The 17,195-nt window shown below is 61.4% G+C and overlaps 1 protein-coding gene across 3 annotated transcripts; it reads right to left on the reverse strand.

The window, feature by feature from the left end:
* Positions 1-259: 259 nt before the first annotated feature.
* Positions 260-13,461, reverse strand: CACNB3 (calcium voltage-gated channel auxiliary subunit beta 3). Of its 3 annotated transcripts, none has more exons than XM_077870240.1 (13): positions 13,441-13,461; positions 5,362-5,484; positions 5,021-5,143; positions 4,454-4,569; positions 4,128-4,192; positions 3,888-3,907; positions 3,599-3,679; positions 3,360-3,418; positions 3,085-3,194; positions 2,635-2,786; positions 2,361-2,456; positions 2,085-2,234; positions 260-1,639 (listed from the first exon to the last, which is right to left on the reverse strand). In XM_077870240.1, the coding sequence occupies exons 1-13, from the start codon at positions 13,444-13,446 to the stop codon at positions 1,325-1,327; spliced, it is 1,416 nt and encodes a 471-aa protein (XP_077726366.1). In that variant the 5' UTR covers positions 13,447-13,461; the 3' UTR covers positions 260-1,324. The 3 variants fall into 3 exon arrangements, with proteins under 3 accessions (XP_077726366.1, XP_077726365.1, XP_077726364.1); XM_077870239.1 differs by lacking the exon at positions 13,441-13,461 and adding an exon at positions 12,412-12,567; XM_077870238.1 differs by lacking the exon at positions 13,441-13,461 and adding an exon at positions 9,078-9,307.
* Positions 13,462-17,195: the final 3,734 nt, after the last annotated feature.

A 17,195-nucleotide genomic window follows, 5' to 3' on the forward strand; every position in this document is an offset into this window, starting at 1 on the left:
GATGGTGTAAGGCTGTGCCTCAGCCTCCTCCTCCCCACCTTCAGAGCAGGTCCTTTCTGAGATGCTGAATGTCTTCCGGCACCTGGGTGGGAGGAAGCACCTGGAGCATAGTGCCTCCCCCAGCTCTGTCCTTGTTCCCATCCCAGTCAGTGACTCCTCCATGAGAGAGAGGGCCAGGATACTTGTTTCCTTCAGGCTTGGACTGCCCGGTGACACACTTGGCCACCTGAGCCAGCACACACAGAACAGGAGCCTGCAGGACTGTGCATGGTGTTTATTAGTGATGACAGTGAGGTGGGGGTCTTGTGGAACATGCTCTGTAGGTCACACGCTAGAGCCATAAGGCAAGGGTAGTCGGGTAGACAGGGCCTCTGGGGGCTGTCCACTGCATCCTCTCTCTCCCCATCTAACCCTAACTTAACAAGCAGCAGTTTATGAATCAGCAAATAAAGTTGGGCCCATGTGCCCCGGGAGGCATGAGGGCCAAGAACAGATATGACCGGATGCAAGAGCGAAAGAATGAGGGGGGCAAGGAGGCCCCCGAAGCTGTTCCATATGTTCTCTGCTATACACGCCCTCCCTTCCCAAACACCCAATCCAGGTTGGCTCCTGTCCGCCGTTTGGCTTGACCATGCTCCCGTCTCTGGCGCTGTCAGGTGTTAAGAAGCTTCCCCAGTAGGTGAAGAGAACCGTTTGGGAGCTTCGGCTGCGAGGCCTTTGGCCCCAGCCTAGCCTGCCTGCTGCTCCAGCCTCGTGTGCGGATGCCCCACCCCAGCTGATGGACAGGAGTGTCACCCTGTTGGGCTTTGATTGTCTCATTTCTAACGTGTGGCAGTGAGGTGAGTGGCGGACCTCGAACCCCAAAGCACAACCCCCAAATCCCTTGACTGTTAGGACTTGTGCCTGCTCGGTAACCTTGCTTCTTCCTCGTGCCATGCTGCCCGCACCCCCACCCTCTTGTCACTCTGAGGGGGCATCCCTTCCCTGAGTCTGGTGGGAAGGCCCCTGGCGAAGGGGTTCCTGGCCTGAGGGCACTGCCCGGTGGGGCAGCTTCTTGTGCAGGAGAGGAAGGTGCCAGGGGTGCAGCACACACAGCTAGTACCTGGAATGGGAGCCTAGGGGGGTCACTGTGCCCAGGAGGTAAGGGGGCTCCCTGCTTCTCCCAGAACCTTGGGACCACAGGCAGCCCTGGAGCTGGGGCTGGGCAGGGGTTGTGGGGGCTGAGCCTAGTGCCAGCCTAATGCCAGTCTAACTCCAACCTGCCTGGAGTGGGCACCCCAGCCAGCTGTGCCTGCGCCTGCCAGGGTAGGGTAGCAGGAGGCTGTCAGTAGCTATCCTTGGGCCAGGGCCGGTTGCGCTGCCAGTTCCGGTCATTGTGGTTGTGCTCCGAGTCCTGGGCTAGGAGCCGGTCTTGGGGGTCGTGCCCGTTAGCACTAGGCAGCCCCGAGGTGTGTTGGCGGTGAGGCTGGTACAGATCCTGGTAGGCGTCTGCATAGTCCTCCTCCAGGTGGCGGGAGCTACGCTGTGAAGACCCTGTCCAGGCTTGGCGGGAGCTCTCGCTGGCCTCATCTGAGGGCATCAGGCTGTCCCGCTCCAGGGGTGAGTGCTCCTCGCCACGTTCCCCCAGCAGCTGCTGGTTCTGGGGACAACACAACAGCTTTAAGTAGACAGGGCCAACCTCACCTTGGCCTCCTTCCCCTCTCTGGTGTGTGTGTGTTGGGGTGGGGGCAATTCTTCCCCCCCTCATCTCTCAGTTCCTGGATACAGGAGATGGTGCAAGGAGGGAGAAGCATCTTCCACTTGAGACATGGAAAACTGGAGCTTTGGACTCCTGCAAAATTCAGGCTCTGCCTTCAAGACAGACTAAAAGAAAGAGTGAGCCTAGAAAAGTAACCTGAGATTACCCATCTCATTGATTTCCTCCCCCTCTCATCAGGAAGTTCTATGCCCATCTGCCCTAGCTCTGTACAGCACAGCTGAGATCTGCAATCCTTCGGCCTTCGAGCCGGAGGCCAAGGGCAGTCCCCTGGGCCAGGAGGGGGCAGTGCTTTGGCTGGTTTAGCCTGAGAACTGGAGATGGGTACCTGAAGTCCAGGGATGGCGCTGGGAGGGCCCAGAAGTCCAGGGCCAGGGGCTGGGTGGTGGGTGGCCCTCCAGTAAACCTCTAGGTACTCAGCCAGGTGCTCACAGGCATCCTCCAGCTGATTCTCATCCAGAATCACATCAAATGACTCCTAGGGAGGAAAGGAAAAGGGGAAAGATTGGCTTCCTCTCAGTAGCAGCATCCCCTCCATCTCCATCACTCCCCCAGCCCTGGAAAAGCAAGAGCGGGCACAGCAGTAGCTGATCCAGGCACTCACCGGTGGGCACTGAACCAGCTTATCATATGCCATCATCTGTACAGTCAGGTGCTTCATCTGTGACTTCCCCCGGGAGCGGATGAGGCGCTGGAGGACCTGAGGGGAAAGGGCAGAGCTGGGCCTAGAAAGAACCGGGCATGTCCCCCGCTTGGGATATGGTGTCAGTAGCCGGTGAGGATGACGGAGGGGCAGCAGGAAAAGGGAACTCGGGAGCCCTGGGGCAGGGACCAAGTAGAGTTGTACCGCCTCGTGGGAGGGCAGCCCTGTGATGTACCTTTGGTGAGGATACTTTGACAAAGACGATGATGGGGGCCAGCGAGGTCTTGGCCAGCTGTGCCGGGTGGTTGATGGTGTCAGCATCTAGCACTACCAGCTGCAGGGATTTGGCCAGCTCGAATATGCGCTCAATCTCACTCTGTACTTCCGCTGTGGAGGGGGCAAGTGAGCCGTGATGCTCACCTTGGGGCTCCTCCTACTTCTTACTCCAGCGGGGCTGTGGGCACTCCCAGATGGTAGATGGGAAGGAATTGGAGGGAGAGGGTATTCCTCAAGGCCCGGGAAAGCAGAGAGACCGGGAGCCGGGGTGGCTGCGGTGGTTCTTGCTGGTGCTGGGGCAGGTAGAGGAGCTGGACAGGACTGCAAGGTGCCAGGGAAGAGAAAGGTAGGAGGAAGGGTCTCACTAACGCTTGAGTGGGCCGAGAAGCAGGAGACCGGGACTTCTCACCAATGCTGGAGCGAGCGGAGGAGCGCTCAATGATGGTCCTCTTGCCGGGGTTGTTGAGCACAGATCGCTTTGCCAACGAGAGGTCAGCGGTGACTCGGGTGATGGAGATCCTAGGGTGGGGGCGGGAATCACAGCCCACCTCTAAATGTCAAGACTTAGGCCTCTCCTTACCCAGGTCCAGCTTTCTCTTTGGAAAAGTCCTCGCTACAGGCATCTGAAGGGAGATGGTGATCTTCTCCCTGGTTCTCATGCCACCTGGGGCCAGAGCCGCTTACCTGCCATCAAACCTATGTTTGAGGAAGTCGAAGAGAGCCTTCTGCATCATGTCTGTGACCTGGGGAGGTGGAAGGGAGGAGGGCGGGTTAGGGCTAAGGCATGGGACTGACCAAGCATCCCTAGGCACGGCCCTGAAGCCTGCCCCCTCCGCGCCCAGAACTCCTGTGGGGGGACACCCCCTCCCACTGCCCCTGCCCCAGTTAGAAGCAACTCTTTGAGGTCAGGGACCTTCTCTCACCTCGTAACCTTTCAGAGAGGGTCCCACCAGCACCACAGGCCGCATGGAGGGCACCACATCATAGGGGGGAACATGCTCTGCCTGCAGAATTGACCTGAGGTCAGGCAAAGCCATGGGGCCCTGTCACCTGTCCTATGCCTGACTGGTGTGGGGCAGATTCAGAAGTTCTGGGCTCCCTCCCTTCTCTGTTCTCCTGCCTTTCCAACAGTGATGGCCCAGAAGCCTGTCCCCACAGCAGTGAGCCATGAGCCATGAGCCCCCCCCAGCCCAGGTCCCTTCCTTGACTCACCTGCTTTTGCTTCTGCTTGGCTTTTTGGAAAAGGAAATAAAAGATTAAAGTTGGTGAAGGGGGAAAAGCCCTGGGCGCACGGTATTCCCTTCCCCAGGGGAGACACTGGGTTTCTCGGAGCTCTTTTGGTCCCTCCGCCAACCCCTTCCCACACGGCTCACCTCACGGGAACAAGCCCTCGCCCCCTGTGTCTTAGTTACCCACCTCCCCAAGACGGGCGGGGCGGGGGGGGGGGGCTACCTAGCGATGGAGGGGGGGAGCGGCGGTTGCCAATGTCAGTCAGGCTGGAGGGGTTCCCAGATCTCCTGAGGGCAGAAAGGGAGGTCAGTCGGCTTGTGTGTGTGTGCACATCCTGCACACCATTTAATAGTCGTAGATGTTTCCTTACATCTTAGCTAGTGAGGGAAGGGTGTGTGTGACATACATGTACTTGCGTGTGCTGGCTCCCGGTTTGCACGGCGCTAATGTGTGCGGCTGGGTCTGAGTGTGCTTGTGGTGACTCGTACTCAGGGGGAAGTGCACGTGTTTGGGGGGTATGTTTACTGTGTCACAAACCCTGCTCTCACCTGGCCTTCTGCTCCTGCTTGAGCCGGATGCTCTCCAGGCGCTGGGGGCTGGGGATGAAGGCGATGTCCCCACCCTCTTTCACTAGCCTCCCGATCCACCAGTCATTGCTGTACTTCTGGGGGAAGGGGTGGTGAGAGGAGGCGCCCAGGCCTCAGTCCCGGCTCCTCAATGTGAAGGAGCCAGGGAGGCATTCAGAGACCTGGTCTGAGGAAGGGAGCACAAAAGGAAGGGGGCAGGAGAAGGCGCCAGCGGGAAGGGCAGTCGGGGCGGAGCCACCCAAGATTTCAGTGTGAGGCATCACTATTGTCAGGGGGAACCTAAGAGGCAACTCATCTGACTGCTCACTTTACGCATATGGAGACTGAGGCCCAAGCCAGGTCTCAGAAGGATGGAGGCCCTGCCGATCGGGTTTTAGATAAGGGGTGTACGGGTATGTGTTCTGGGTGAGAACTGAGGAGTCTGGGGACTTGTTTATAGACTAACACGAAGAAAGAGGCACATGAGCTCGGGCAGGAGCATTAGGGCAGGGATATCGGTGGCTTCTCTTTGGGGTTGGGGTTGGTCACCTCTTTAATATGCAGAAAATCTTTGGCCTCAAAGTTGACTCCAGATCCCTGGACTGGGCACTCCTCGTCCAGTACGCCACAGTAGCTGACATTGGTCCTCACAGCAAATGCCACAGGTTTGTGCTAGGGAATTTGGCCGTCAGCACAAATGAGGGGGGCCTCCCAGCATCCTTTCTGACTTCAGTGCCCCATTAGTAGAGGGCGGAGGCCCCAACAGAACACCCAGGACACACATACTCTTGCACACTCATGAGCATCCTGCCCACTGACCCCTTGGGGACTTAGGACCGACCACAAGTTTCCACCCCAGCCTGGCCTGGCCTGGCCACCCAAGTTGATACCTTGGCCCTTTCAAGCTGCTGCTGAGCCTGGCTCTCCACTTCCCGCCGGGCACTCTCCCGGTCCTCCTCCAGGGAGACGTCTGAGTCCAGGGATGGGCGGCTGGTATAGGAGTCGGCTGAACCCTGGCATGGGGGAGAGGCTGTGACCCCTGGGCTCAGGTGTGAGGGGCACCACAGAGACCCCATACCTCCGACAGCCGTGCCTCCACTAACCCTAGCCTGTCCACGTCCACATGGGCGGCTGGGCCCCAGTGGTCCCTTCCATCTCCCTGAGAAGGGCCCAGTGCCTCTGGGCCTGCAGGAAAGCCAGCCCAATCCATATGTGCTAGGATCTGGGCCCCTCCCCCCAAGCCTATTAATACTGCGGCTTTGAATAGAGCTTTCACTTTCCTCCTTCCTTTCCTCCCCTCTACCCTGGCCTCTGGGGCAGAGTGAAGGGAGATGTGCTGAAGATGATATATTGGAGATGATTCTGAATCTAAAAGACCCAGCCCTCTTGTTCCCATCAGCCTGCAAAGCAGCCTGGTCCTTATCCCTTTAAGATGCGTGGCAGGAGTACAGTCAGCTGGGAACAGTCAAGAGACGCTGGTTGGCATGGCACTGGTCCTGGGTGTCAGGATAGAGCCATCCACCCCCTTAGATCTCCTCTCCCCCAGTGCCTACCCTTGCAGGGTGAAGAGGAGGACAGAGAGCTGCCAACTCCTGGAAGTCACTTCCTCTCCACTCTCCCCACCCCCACTTTCTTTGCTCTCACACCTGCTGGGGCAACTGGCCAGGTGTGGGCAGCAAACAAGACACAGACTGAGAAGGCAACACAAAGCTGTCTCCCTGGGCCCCAGTGAGGCTCGGCCACGCCTACCATCTGGCCTACATCTCCCCAGCCCTTCCCCAAAGGGATATCAGCCCTAGAGAAAGGACCTGTCAGTTCCAGGCAACCCAGCCGAGGACCCTGGGGATGTAGGGACAGGGTCTTTGGCAACCTGAGCCAGGAGAGTCTCCGAGTCCTGCCCACAGGACGGGTCTTTGGGCAGGGGGGGACATTTGGAGGGCTGCGGAGCTCACCGTGAGGAGACTCTGCGGGAGACGCACAAATGAGCAAGGGAAGCTGGACCTCAGGACGGGAGGGTAGAAGTCAGGATGCCTTGGGGAAAGGGAATCTTTTGTTTTCTGCCTCAGTTTCCCCCTTATGATCAGAAGCCTGAAGAGGTACCTCCATCAGTTCTGAGGTGCAGGCGGCAGAGAGAAGATCGGAGTCTAGATGAGGGGTCCACGTGGGAGTGTGTTGTGCGTGTAGGGAAGGGGTTTTAGAATATCCTCCGACTGAGGAACATTCCTTCCAGCTCACCGTGCATGACCACTCACAGAAGGCAGCTGAAGCCAGACTCGCAGTAGGGAACACAAGCTCACGTATCCCAGGCCCTCTGCCCCAGCCCCACCGTCAGCAGGAGCGCTGGTCAGCTTGATGCTAACCCTGGGGCCTGGAGCCTAAGCTAAAGACAGTGTCTGTGGTAGATGGAAGGCATGAAGGTAGCACAAAGGGGGGAAAGTCTTTCGTTTTACAGAGGAGTAGAGTCAGCCCGCTAGTCCCCATCTCTCCTGAGAACAAAGTAAGGCTGGCTTGACAGCAGGGTCAAGAGCCGCTGAGCCCTGGGAAGAACCTCTGGACTGTCAGTGGAGCGGGGGACCTCCTTTCAGGGGTCGGAGCCATGGCAGATGGCTGTCTGAAGTGAACAGGGGCCAAGGGGAAGGAGGCAAGAGAAGACGGGATGACCACTCAAGTTGATAAATACCTACCAGATGCCTCCTAGATGTCCAGGCCTATGCCTGAGGAGGGGTCTGACCTTCACCCTCTGCTCCACGGGCTCTCCGTCTAATTTAGTAATCTTAATGTCCCTGCCTGGGGCGTCTGGGTCACCTGGCCTCTCACCTCAGGACGGAAATGACAGGATCTCCCCCTAAAGGTTTAATGGGTTGTGCTCGGAATGGAACCCCCTCTCCATTATCCCCAAGTCCCCAGAGCTCAGCCATCTCTCATGCTCTGGTATCACCTGGGAGGCCAGGGCTGCCCTGCCAAGTGCGCTCTGGGGTCTTGCCTCCCTCACCCCCTGTTATGCCAAAACAGCCAGAGGCTCAGTACTTCTGGAGCTGCCAGGAGTTGGCACAGTGCCCTGGTGGTGCCCCCCTTGCCTGGTGAGTGTGTGGGCAGGCTGCAGCTCCACTCTTGCCTGGCACGGGGGAAGGAGAGGAGGGAGATGAGCCGGTGGATTTATTTAGAGCCTGATCTCCCTCCTACTGCTTCAGAGGGGGCCTCAGGGAGAGCAAGGAGCCAGGCAAGAGAAAGGGAAGTGGGGGAGGGTGATCCAGGAACCAGTGAGGGGTCGGGAGCCGAGGAGGGGGCAGCAGGCTGCCCCGGCACCATCCCCATGTCAGTCTTTACCTTGCAACAGCCCTCGCCTTCTCACCGGGGATGGGAAGAACATTCTAGGGCCCTCCCATCCCCTCAGAGAGGCTCATTCTCAAGCTCACCTTGGCACCCTGGGCCGTGCCAGCTGTCCCTTCAACTGTCAGAAAGAGGTGTCCACCAGAGCCTTGCAAATCATCTGCTCTAGCTGCAATGTAATTAGCCCCAGAGGCCCAATGGGGAATTGGGCCCAGCAGGAGCCCAGTCCCAGAAAAGGACGGAGAGCCGCCCACTCGGAACCCCAGAACTCCTGTACCCTGGGCTTGGCAAGAGTCTGAAGAAAACGCAAATACTCCCCTTTTGACCAGAGCGCTCTACGCTCCACACCTATCAGGGAGCCTTCCAGGCCACCTAGTGGTCCTCTCCAGAGGAGGCCTTCATGCAGGATGTTTGAGACAAGGGACAGAGAAGCTGCTCCCCATCCTTGCCCCATCTTTCCAGGCACTTTCCCTGCTCTCTGAGCTCCGGGAATCACTGCCTAATGAGCTGATTTGTCTCAGTGGGTCAGGAGATAAAAGCAAAGAGGAGAATTAAATATTTATCAGTTGCCTGGTTCTGGGAGGCAGCGCTTCCTCTCCATCCCCAGGCCCTGGGCCCTCCATGCTGAGCAGGAGCTCGAGCCCACTGCTCTGAGGATGCCTGGGCAGGAGGCGTGGAACGCATGGGGCTTAGTCAGCTGGCCCATGTGCTGGGTGCCCAGCTTCCAGCCTGCCAGAGGAGCTGGGCCAGGCAGGGCGAGGACGCGAGGCAGTGCTCGGGCAACCGAGGGAATAATGGAGGTCCCCAAGTTTATGATCCTCCTGGGGCTGGTTCCTGACTCTCTGAATTGTCCTTTACTTGAAGCACAGGAGGTCTGAGCTGTCGCCCCCCTGGAGAGAGACAGAGAGCCCGGCCTCTCGGTAGCTGCTGGGTTCGGCCCGGCCAGCCCCCTTGGGGACCTCGGGGCGCTGCGCCGGCCTCCCGCGGCCTCCCGCCCTCAGTCCTCCCTCCACCCCTCGGTCCTGGGCGCCCGAGCCACCTGCTTGCGCCTTGCCCCCCTCGCTCCCCCCGCCGGGCACACTCCCCGTGCCCCTTGCTCTCGGACTGGGGCCCTGGCAAGCCCTCGGCAGGAAGATCGCCCCCCCACTCTCCTAGGAGCGCCCCCCTGCACGCCCTGCCCCTGCACTGGGGCGTTTTTCGGAGTCCTGACCCGGGGAAGGGTCCGAGGCAGAAGAGGAGTCACCCCAACTCCCCCCCCCCGACCGTGGGCACTCACCGCCTCCGAGTCCTCAAACCCGGGCACGTAGGAGTCGTCATACATGGGGGAGTCCGGGCGGGGGGAGCGCGCGGCGCCGGGGCGGGAGCAGCCCGAGCAGGGGCGAGGACAGCGGGCCGCGCCCGAGGTGCCACCGAGCCCCGCAGCCCTGCGGGCGGCGGCGGAGCGAGAGCGCGAAGGAGGGAGCGAGCGGCGAAGACCAGCTGCTCGGAGCTCCGCTCGCCGCTCCCCTCCCCACCCCCCGAGCCCTGCCGGTCCCACCCCGAGCGCGGCTGAGGAATCTGGCTCCGGCTCCCACAACAATAGTGCCCGCCCACCTGACCCCTCCCCGGAGCGCGCGGCGGGGGCGCGGGGGGCGCGGGGGGCGCCGCGGAGCCCGCGGCCGGCGGGGCGAGGGGCCGGCGGCGGCCGGGGGAGGTGGGTCCCCGGGCACCTACGGGGCACCGGGGCGGCGGGGAGGAAGGGGAGGAGAGACTGCGGGCGGGGCGGACCCAGGCTCGGAGGAGGCGGGGCGAGGAGGGATGCGGAGACAGGGACGCTCGGCAACCCAGGAAATACTCCGCCGGGAAACAAAGGGCTGGCGCGGGGGAGGGGAGCAGGGGAGGGGGCGCCCGCGCCGGGGACGCGGGGGGCGCAGGTGGCGGGAGGCGGCGGGCGGAGGAGGACGGGTCGAGGCCGGGGGAGGGAGGGGGAGACAGGAAACCGGGGAGACCGGGGGAGCGCGGGGGCGGGGGACGGGCGGCGGACGGGGGAGGGGCCCCAGGTGACCGGGCGGCCGGCCTGGGCCCTGGCGGCCCCGAGACTCCGAGGGCACACCCCGCGATGGCACTGGGGACGGACGGGCTTGGCGACCCCAGGCCACTGCCGTGAAAGTGGCCCCGGCCCGGACAGGTGCTCGGCCCCCTCCTTGCTGGGACCCTGCAGCCAAGGACCAGGTCGCCCACCCCGCGCAAAGGGCGAGGCTTTGGGTCCCGCCGCCCCACACCTGTTGCGCGAGCAGATTCCCTCCTAGTCTGGCCAGGATGGGGGTTCCCTTCCTCCCTTCCTCGCCAAGGACTGTGCCAGGCATTGCCAAGGCATCCGTGGGAACTGGGGGAGGGAGGGGCTGTTTTAGGGGAGCCTGAAGGAGGAGGGAAGAACCCGGAGGGTGGAGGTAGGGGGACTGTGGGAGCCGTGACAGAAGGTGGGACCCCGGCCGCCCTGGGGTTGGGAGGGGGAAGGAAGGGCAAGACGACCCAATCACTAGTGTCAGGCCAGATTCCCTCCTTAGAGAAAGGATGGGGGTGGGGTGCCCGGATCCTGGTTGGAGCCTCAGTACCGCGCTGTACCAGTCAGTCTCCTTCCAGGGAGCACTGAGATGTGGGGTTAGAGACCGAGCAGCAGCCCTTATCTGGAATAAACTTCCCCAAAGATCCACCCATTTGAGCTCCCTCCTTTCTTCCATCTCCTGAGCAACACTGTTCCTTTGAATGTTGATTACCCACCTGCCGCACTCCCCCGCCAGAGGAGGAGGTGAGACAGAAAGAGGGTTCCACTTGGAGCCCCTCTGAGCTCAGGCCTTCCCCACTCCCAGTTTCTCACACCCAGGAGAGTGAATCGGGAATCTGCTCCTCATCGCTTTACCTTCCTGACTACAGGGGGGAGTCAGAAGACCAAAGTGCACGCGGTCGGAGGGGCTCTATGGGAGAAGCCCAGCGCTCGGGAGAGAGGAAGACCACCCAACCCAGCTGGCGTCCCCCTTTATGGCACGTTCATGTTCCATTGACAAGAGAGAAGGAGAGAAGGGGCCTAACCTTAAGACCGGCTTTAGTCTGTCTACCCCTGTGAGTGGTGCAGCCCAGCTCTGCTTATCATCTTCCTCCTGCTGCATTTGGCACAACTTTGTGGGAGCCCTAGGCCGGGCAGGCGCCTGGCAAGCGCCTGGCAAGCAGGGCCGAGGGAGGCGGTCGGCTTTCACGGTGCCCTCTCCTGAGTCCGGCACCTTTGGGGGGTGGTTACACACTGGCTTCCTTGGTAGCCTTGGCTCCCAGACACTGTTCTCTTCACTTTCGTGCCCTCTTCCAGTTCCTTAGGATTCCTCCAATCCTCCTCTGTTATTCCCTGCCACTTCGGGTCCTTCTGTTTTTCCAGAAGGGCAGAAAAGAGGCATGAGGTGTGAAAGAATAAGGCCTTCAGGGCGCTCTCTCCTGGAAGATGATTCCAGGGAAGACAGCTGCCGAGGCATCTGCTTCTCTTCCCATCTCTGGATCTACTCTCCTGGTCTCTCCTTTGGGGACTCTTTCCACCACCGTGGGGGCCTAAGGATGGTAGCGACACGGTGGCCCTGCCATCAGCTTCACTCCTTCCTCACACACCTTGTTGTCTTCGTCCCCGTCTGGGACAGTAGTGTCCTAGTCTGCTTCTGAAGCCTGAGTTGCCATGCCAACCGCCCCCAGAGGATGGGTTCAAGTTTTTCAACCCTGGATCCATCCCTTGGGTCTTGCAGGAGCCTCAGAGCTGCTGTCTTTCCCTTATCTCAGTGTCGCTACTCAGTGCCCCCTTCCATTTCTCATCTCACCCACACCTGCCTGCTCCAGTTCCCCTGCCAGCTTCCTGTCCTGAAACCAGCCACACGCCCGGCAACATCCGTGCGGCCCCAACCCCTTTTCTTTTCCATGGCTGAGCATAAGGTGAGAGAGCGAGTGCACAAAAAGGATTCGGGGAGAGGACTCCTGCTCTCCTCGTTCTGGGTGTTAGACTGGCAGCTGGCCGGTACCCAAGGCATGGAAGCAGGACATGGGGGGCGCGGAGAGGGGAGGAGCCTGAATAACCAACCAGGTTTGGGAGTTGGAGTTCTTGGGAGCCTCCAGAAGACATTCCAGCTTCTCCTAGAAGTGCACAGGAAGCTGGACAGATCCTAATCCCTCTACAGTGAATGGGGAAACTGAGTCAGGAGCCAGTCCTGAGAAGTCCTTTTCCCCAGCAGTCTTTAAGATCAGCACCAGGCCAACCACCCGCAGCACTCCAGCTGCTAGGCTGCCCTCAGGGAGCCTAGAGAGGAGCACCGGGGGGTTAGTGGAGGCCTCTCCTCTCCGTCTTTTCATCTAAGCCCCTTACCTGGCTCCCCAGGCAGTCCTCCCCTCCCCTCCCCTCCCCTCCCCTCCCAATCCCAGTGCTCCGAAGCCGCCAGCTCTGGTCGCTCCCTCCCTTCTTGCCCACCCCGTCCACCCTCGGCCTCACCTCCTGCATCTTCCCCCCTCCCCATCACTGCAGTCTCCCCCAGATGCGGGCCCTCTTCCTAGCTTGGAGCGGGGCTCCCCTCCCACCCACTGGGGAGGGGTCCCCCCGCGTTTACCTCATTCAGCAGGAAGGTTGCACTGGAGTCAGAAAAAGACATAGACCGGGCTGGCGGCCGGCCCCCCTCCCCCGGGCCCGGGGCTCCGAGGCGGGAGCAGGACCGGCCGCCGCTCCGCACGCGGGCTCCCGCCTGCGCGCCCGGCCTCGCCCCACGCCCGCCCGGCTCGCCGCCGGCTCGCGTCCCTCTCCCGGGCTCCCTCCCCCTTCCCTCCCCCTTCCCTCCCTCTCCCTCCCTCTCCCTCCCTTCCTCGCCGCCTCTGTCACTGCCTCTCCCGTCGCCTTTCAGCCCCGCTCTCTCCGTTTCCGCCTCGTCTTCCTCCTGTCCAGGTCCGCGTCCTCTGTCTGCGCGCCTCCCACTGTCCTTCATCCGCACGTCTCGCCTCCCCTCCCTCCTCAAGCCCCCCCCGCCAAGAGGCGGGGACCCCGAGCTCCCACCGCCGCGGCCACGAGGGCCGCCCGGGCTCCGGGGCTCTAGGCGGAGGCTCTGGTCCGCGCGGGCCCCTGCGCCGTGCGCCCCGGGAGCCGGGCGGCCGCGCTCGACCCCGAGCCCCGCAGGGAGAAGGATCGGGGGGAGCAGCGCCCGTGCGCGCCTCTCTAGCCTCCGCGGCGAGGCGCCCCCTCCGTCCCGGGGAAGCCGCGCGGCCGCCGACCCCCACCCGGGCCCCGTGGCCGCAGCGCGCGCGGTGTCTCCTGCGTCCCGGCTGTGGCGCCGCGGGGTCCGACCGGCTGCAGCGCCCCCTAGGCTCCCTCCAGGCGGCGGCGCCCGCGGGGGTCCGGGCCGGGGGCGGGCGGGGGCCGGGGCCGGGGCCGGGGCCGGGCGGCCAGCAGGAGGCGCTGCCCTGGCCGGAGCCGCGGGCGCCGCGGGGAGCCAGCCCCCCACGGACGCCGGGGCGGACCCCGCTGCTCTCCTGGCCCAGCACTGCGGTCCCCCCTCCGCCCCGCCGTGCGGGGCTCCAGCCTGGACTCGGTCTCCACCCCCTTGGGGTTCCTTTGAGACACTCGGCTCCCCTGGGGCCTTAGCTCCTACCTCCATGCGGGTCTCCAGGGGCGCCCCCGGCGAGCCTGGCCTGGGCCGCGGGGAGTACAGCTGCTCCGGTCGGTACCCCCTCCGTCCCCTCGGCGGGCACGTCAAACAGGACAGGCCCAAGTTCTGGCGGGGGAAGGGGGTGCGGGGGTGTAGCCCCAGCCAGCTCTCTCCCTGCACCCGTCTAAGCGGATCAGCCTCTCATTGGTCCCTCCACACCCCCAATGCCCCCAGGCTGGACTCTTCTGTACCAAAGGCCGGCTCGAAAGGGGAGGGGGCGGCGAACCCCTGGAGGAGACCCACGCACCCTGAGGCTGAGTGGCGGGCGTCCCTAACTTCCCCTCACACCAGTTAGAACTCGTCCCCTTCGGATGGAGGGCGCTCTACCTGCCTCCTCAGTCCTTTTGACTCTCTTCCCCTGGGGGCTCCTGGAAGCCCTCCCCCAATCCTCCCATCCCCCCAGGGATCTTGGAAGAGTTCTTCCCTCTCTGTTCAGCTGACCGTCCACCTGCCCCCATTCCAGAGGGAGCTAAACTGGGGAGAACCAATTTCTCCTCTCTCCGCCCCTAGCTCCTCCTCAGGCTGGACTTAACCTGGAAAGTGCTTTGCAGGGCGCCGCCTCCCCTCCCTCTGTGGTCTAGTCCAGTGGGTGCAAGGATCTCGGACCCCCCACCTACCCCCAAGTTACTCAGCTTCAGCTATTCAGAGGAGATAAAGAGGTTGTGTGTGTGTGTTATTAAAATGTGCATGGAGGTTTTTATAGGTTTTGTTTTGGGGCTTTAATAGAGGGAGCAGAGAGCTTTGCTTTTCATTCGGCAGTGAGACCCGGAGGGAGAGCGATCCCCCAGCACACACACACCCCTGCTGACCACAGCTAATGGACTGGCTCCTCTGGGCCTTGGGGCATCTTAAGTTTCCATATGGGGAGGAGGGGTGGGGGTGCTGGCCAAGGCAAGCAATTGTCCCTGGCTTCCCCATTCCCCCCCCCTCCACCCTCCCAGAACCTACTGCCTAGAACACCATCTCTCTCTCCACCCCTTATTTTAAAATAGAAATATCAATGGCTTCTCTCTGAGCCTATCAGAGGGACTCTGGGGTGCATCGGGCCAGCTCTGTGCTCTTCACTTTTTCTTGTTTTCATTCCAGCTGCCCGACCACACCCCTCTCCCTTCTGCCACAGGGAGAAGGTAGGAACCTCAGAGCTAGAGCTGGGAGCCCAGCCTGCAGGCCCCCAGAACTGTCCTCTCCCCACCCGTCTGTGTGAGATGACTGGCAGGATCATCGGGGCCGTACTGGCCTGGCCGCACAGCCTCTTGCTCCTCCATCTCTGGCTCTGACCTCACAGCGTCTGGCACCTTGCTAAAGGGGGACCCTAGACCGGATGCACTTCTGGGAGCAACCCCTGAGTTGGGCCCTTCAGGTCCTCAGCTCCCACATACGGCCCCTCGGGGCTTCACAGGCAGCCTTGACCCCTTCTCTCTGGGCTTAGCTCACCGTATTCTGTGACCTCCAGACTCCCAGGGCCTCAGGACCTCAAGATACCTGGCAGGGCCTCCATTTATTTATTTATTCATTCATGAGAGACACAGAGAGAGGCAGAGACACAGGCAGAGGGAGAAGCAGGCTCCATGCAGGGAGCCCAATGCGGGATCCTGGGCCCAATGCGATCCTGGGACTCCAGGATCATGCCCTGGGCTGAAGGCAGGCGCTAAACCACTGAGCCACTCAGGGATCCCCTCCATTAACCCTTTTGGCTAGTTTTTGTGCAGATACCTTCTGTGCCAGGGGCTCGCCCTCCTGATCTAGAGTTGGATTTCAGTTACCGCTTGCCTCCCCAGCAAGGCATAACCTGCACAACTAGACTTGGTGGCCCTGGCATTTGAAAATCTGTGTATCATGGGGATAGCAAACAAATATCACCATCTCCATCCCTTTATATCTATTCTATTGAGACCAAAAAAGGTCTCCCCAGCTCTTCTGAGAAAGCTCTGTGGAGGTAGCTGCCACAGGGAATCCCCACTGCCAATTCTGTGTATTACCCTGGGGAAGTTCTTCCAACATGCAACCTCAATCCCTTTTGCTGCAACCTCTGTCTTCTTTTCTGGGTTCCATCTCTAGGTCCATGGTGATATTCGATGCGTCTAGGCACTTCTAGTCTCCAGCCCCTGACGCAGCATTTGCTATAAATATGTCTCAAGAGTTTCTTGCTGACAGTGCCCGGCAAGATTGCACCTTCTTTCCCACACTGGGCCTCTCTGGAGGGACCGAGCTCTCAGCTATGGCTTAAAGACCCAACTCTTGCCAGCTCTGGCACAGGCAGTGTGACTGCTCTGTGCATTTGGGGGTTCCTTCTGGCACCCGGGAAGGAGGGAAGGTGAGAGTGCTGAGAAGCTGGGCTCTCATTCTCTTGCTGCCCAGGCTCAGCCTGGCACGTAGTAGGTGCTTGATATGTGTTTATTTTAGTCTTCGGTCTCAGTTTCCCCTCACACTGCATGTGATTGGTGATTCCAATTTCCCAGGATGAACTGGAGTGGGGGAAGAGGAGGGGACAGGAGCAGAACTGTAGGGCTGCCCCAGGTGGAGGAAGGAGTATTAGCAGCAGAATCCCTAGGGTGGCCTGGAAAGGGGGGGCCTGGCCTCCACTACACGGGCCTTCTCTCCTTCTCTTGCCAAACCCTAAATACTTTAGGACTCTGAATCACGGCACTGCTCAAGGGGCCAGCGCAAGTCCTTCCTTCACTCCCATGTGTTTACAAGCTTTGTAAACATCAGAGGTTGGCCAGGGAAGCTGGGGCTGAAGAGAGCTGGGTGGGGGTGGGAATCCCTGGGAGGTGTTCCGAGATGTTTGAGTCAGATTACTGGCCTAAGTGGTCAAGGCTCTTTGCTGGGGCGGGTGGGGGGGACTGGGGAGGAGTCCCCAAGCAGGGGCCGCTGAAACCTCCCAGGGCTTCCAAAAGTCTGGGACAAAGGGGACTCGGGGCGTCGTTTAGGAGGTGGGGCTGCTGGCGAGAGGCCTGGGAGGGCTCTGCAGGTACCCTCCTGCTTACCCGGTTTAAGCATCTGAGTGGGGAAGCCGTGGCCGCCCCGAAGCAGGGCCTGGTGCCTGCAGGCGCCCCGGGAATGAATTATTGACGAGAGCCGCCGTGAGAGCTGTGCGCAGCTGCTGCCCGCGCCCACCGTGGCCTCGGCCGGCTCCTCCCTGCTGCTTCCCGGCTCGGCTCGGGGCTGCGGAAGGGGCTCAGGGAGCCGCAGGGACTGGGGGGAGGAGAGCAAGGCCTGGGGACTCAGGCCCCGGGGAGAAGCCCCTGGGCAGCGGGGAGCCGGCCATGGCCTGATCCGCCAGGAATCGGGTGGGCAGAGCCAGGAGCGACGGCCACCTGGGGCTGGCTTGGGAAGTGACACAGGGAGACTGTCCCCCGAAGCGACTGCGGTCGTTGGAGGGCAGGAGTGCATCTGGGTAACCCCGAGCCAGAGGGAGTCTGGGGCCTTCTTTGACCTGGAGTCAGCACCAGTGAGGGTATTGGGTCACTGGGGGATGCTGGGGCCCAGCCCTCCGTCCCTCCCTGGGAAGTGACATCCTGCTGCGAATGGAGAATCCAGAGCTGGCGGGGGAAGGGGGGGCGGGTGTCAGGTGCCGGGTCGGGGGTGGGCTGGCTGGGGCCATGCAAAGAGCACGGGACTTGGAGTCTGAAAACCAGAGGGACATCCTAATTCCATCCCTCACTAGTTGTGGGCGAGCCACTTATCTCTGAAACAGA

The sequence above is a fragment of the Canis aureus genome, chromosome 25, assembly GCF_053574225.1.
Source record: "Canis aureus isolate CA01 chromosome 25, VMU_Caureus_v.1.0, whole genome shotgun sequence".
In the NCBI taxonomy this organism is placed as follows: Eukaryota; Metazoa; Chordata; class Mammalia; order Carnivora; family Canidae; genus Canis; species Canis aureus.

Bases quoted from the DNA above. Each gene is read 5' to 3' on its own strand.
- CACNB3 (XM_077870238.1), bottom strand. From the start codon at position 9,122: ATGTATGACGACTCCTACGTGCCCGGGTTTGAGGACTCGGAGGCG. The intron at 4,193-4,453 runs GTGAGAGCAGGG...TTCTGCCCTCAG, and splicing joins AAGCAGGAGCAGAAGGCCAG to GAGATCTGGGAACCCCTCCA. The intron at 2,235-2,360 runs GTGAGTGCCTGG...TTTCCTCCCTAG, and splicing joins AGCTGGTTCAGTGCCCACCG to GAGTCATTTGATGTGATTCT.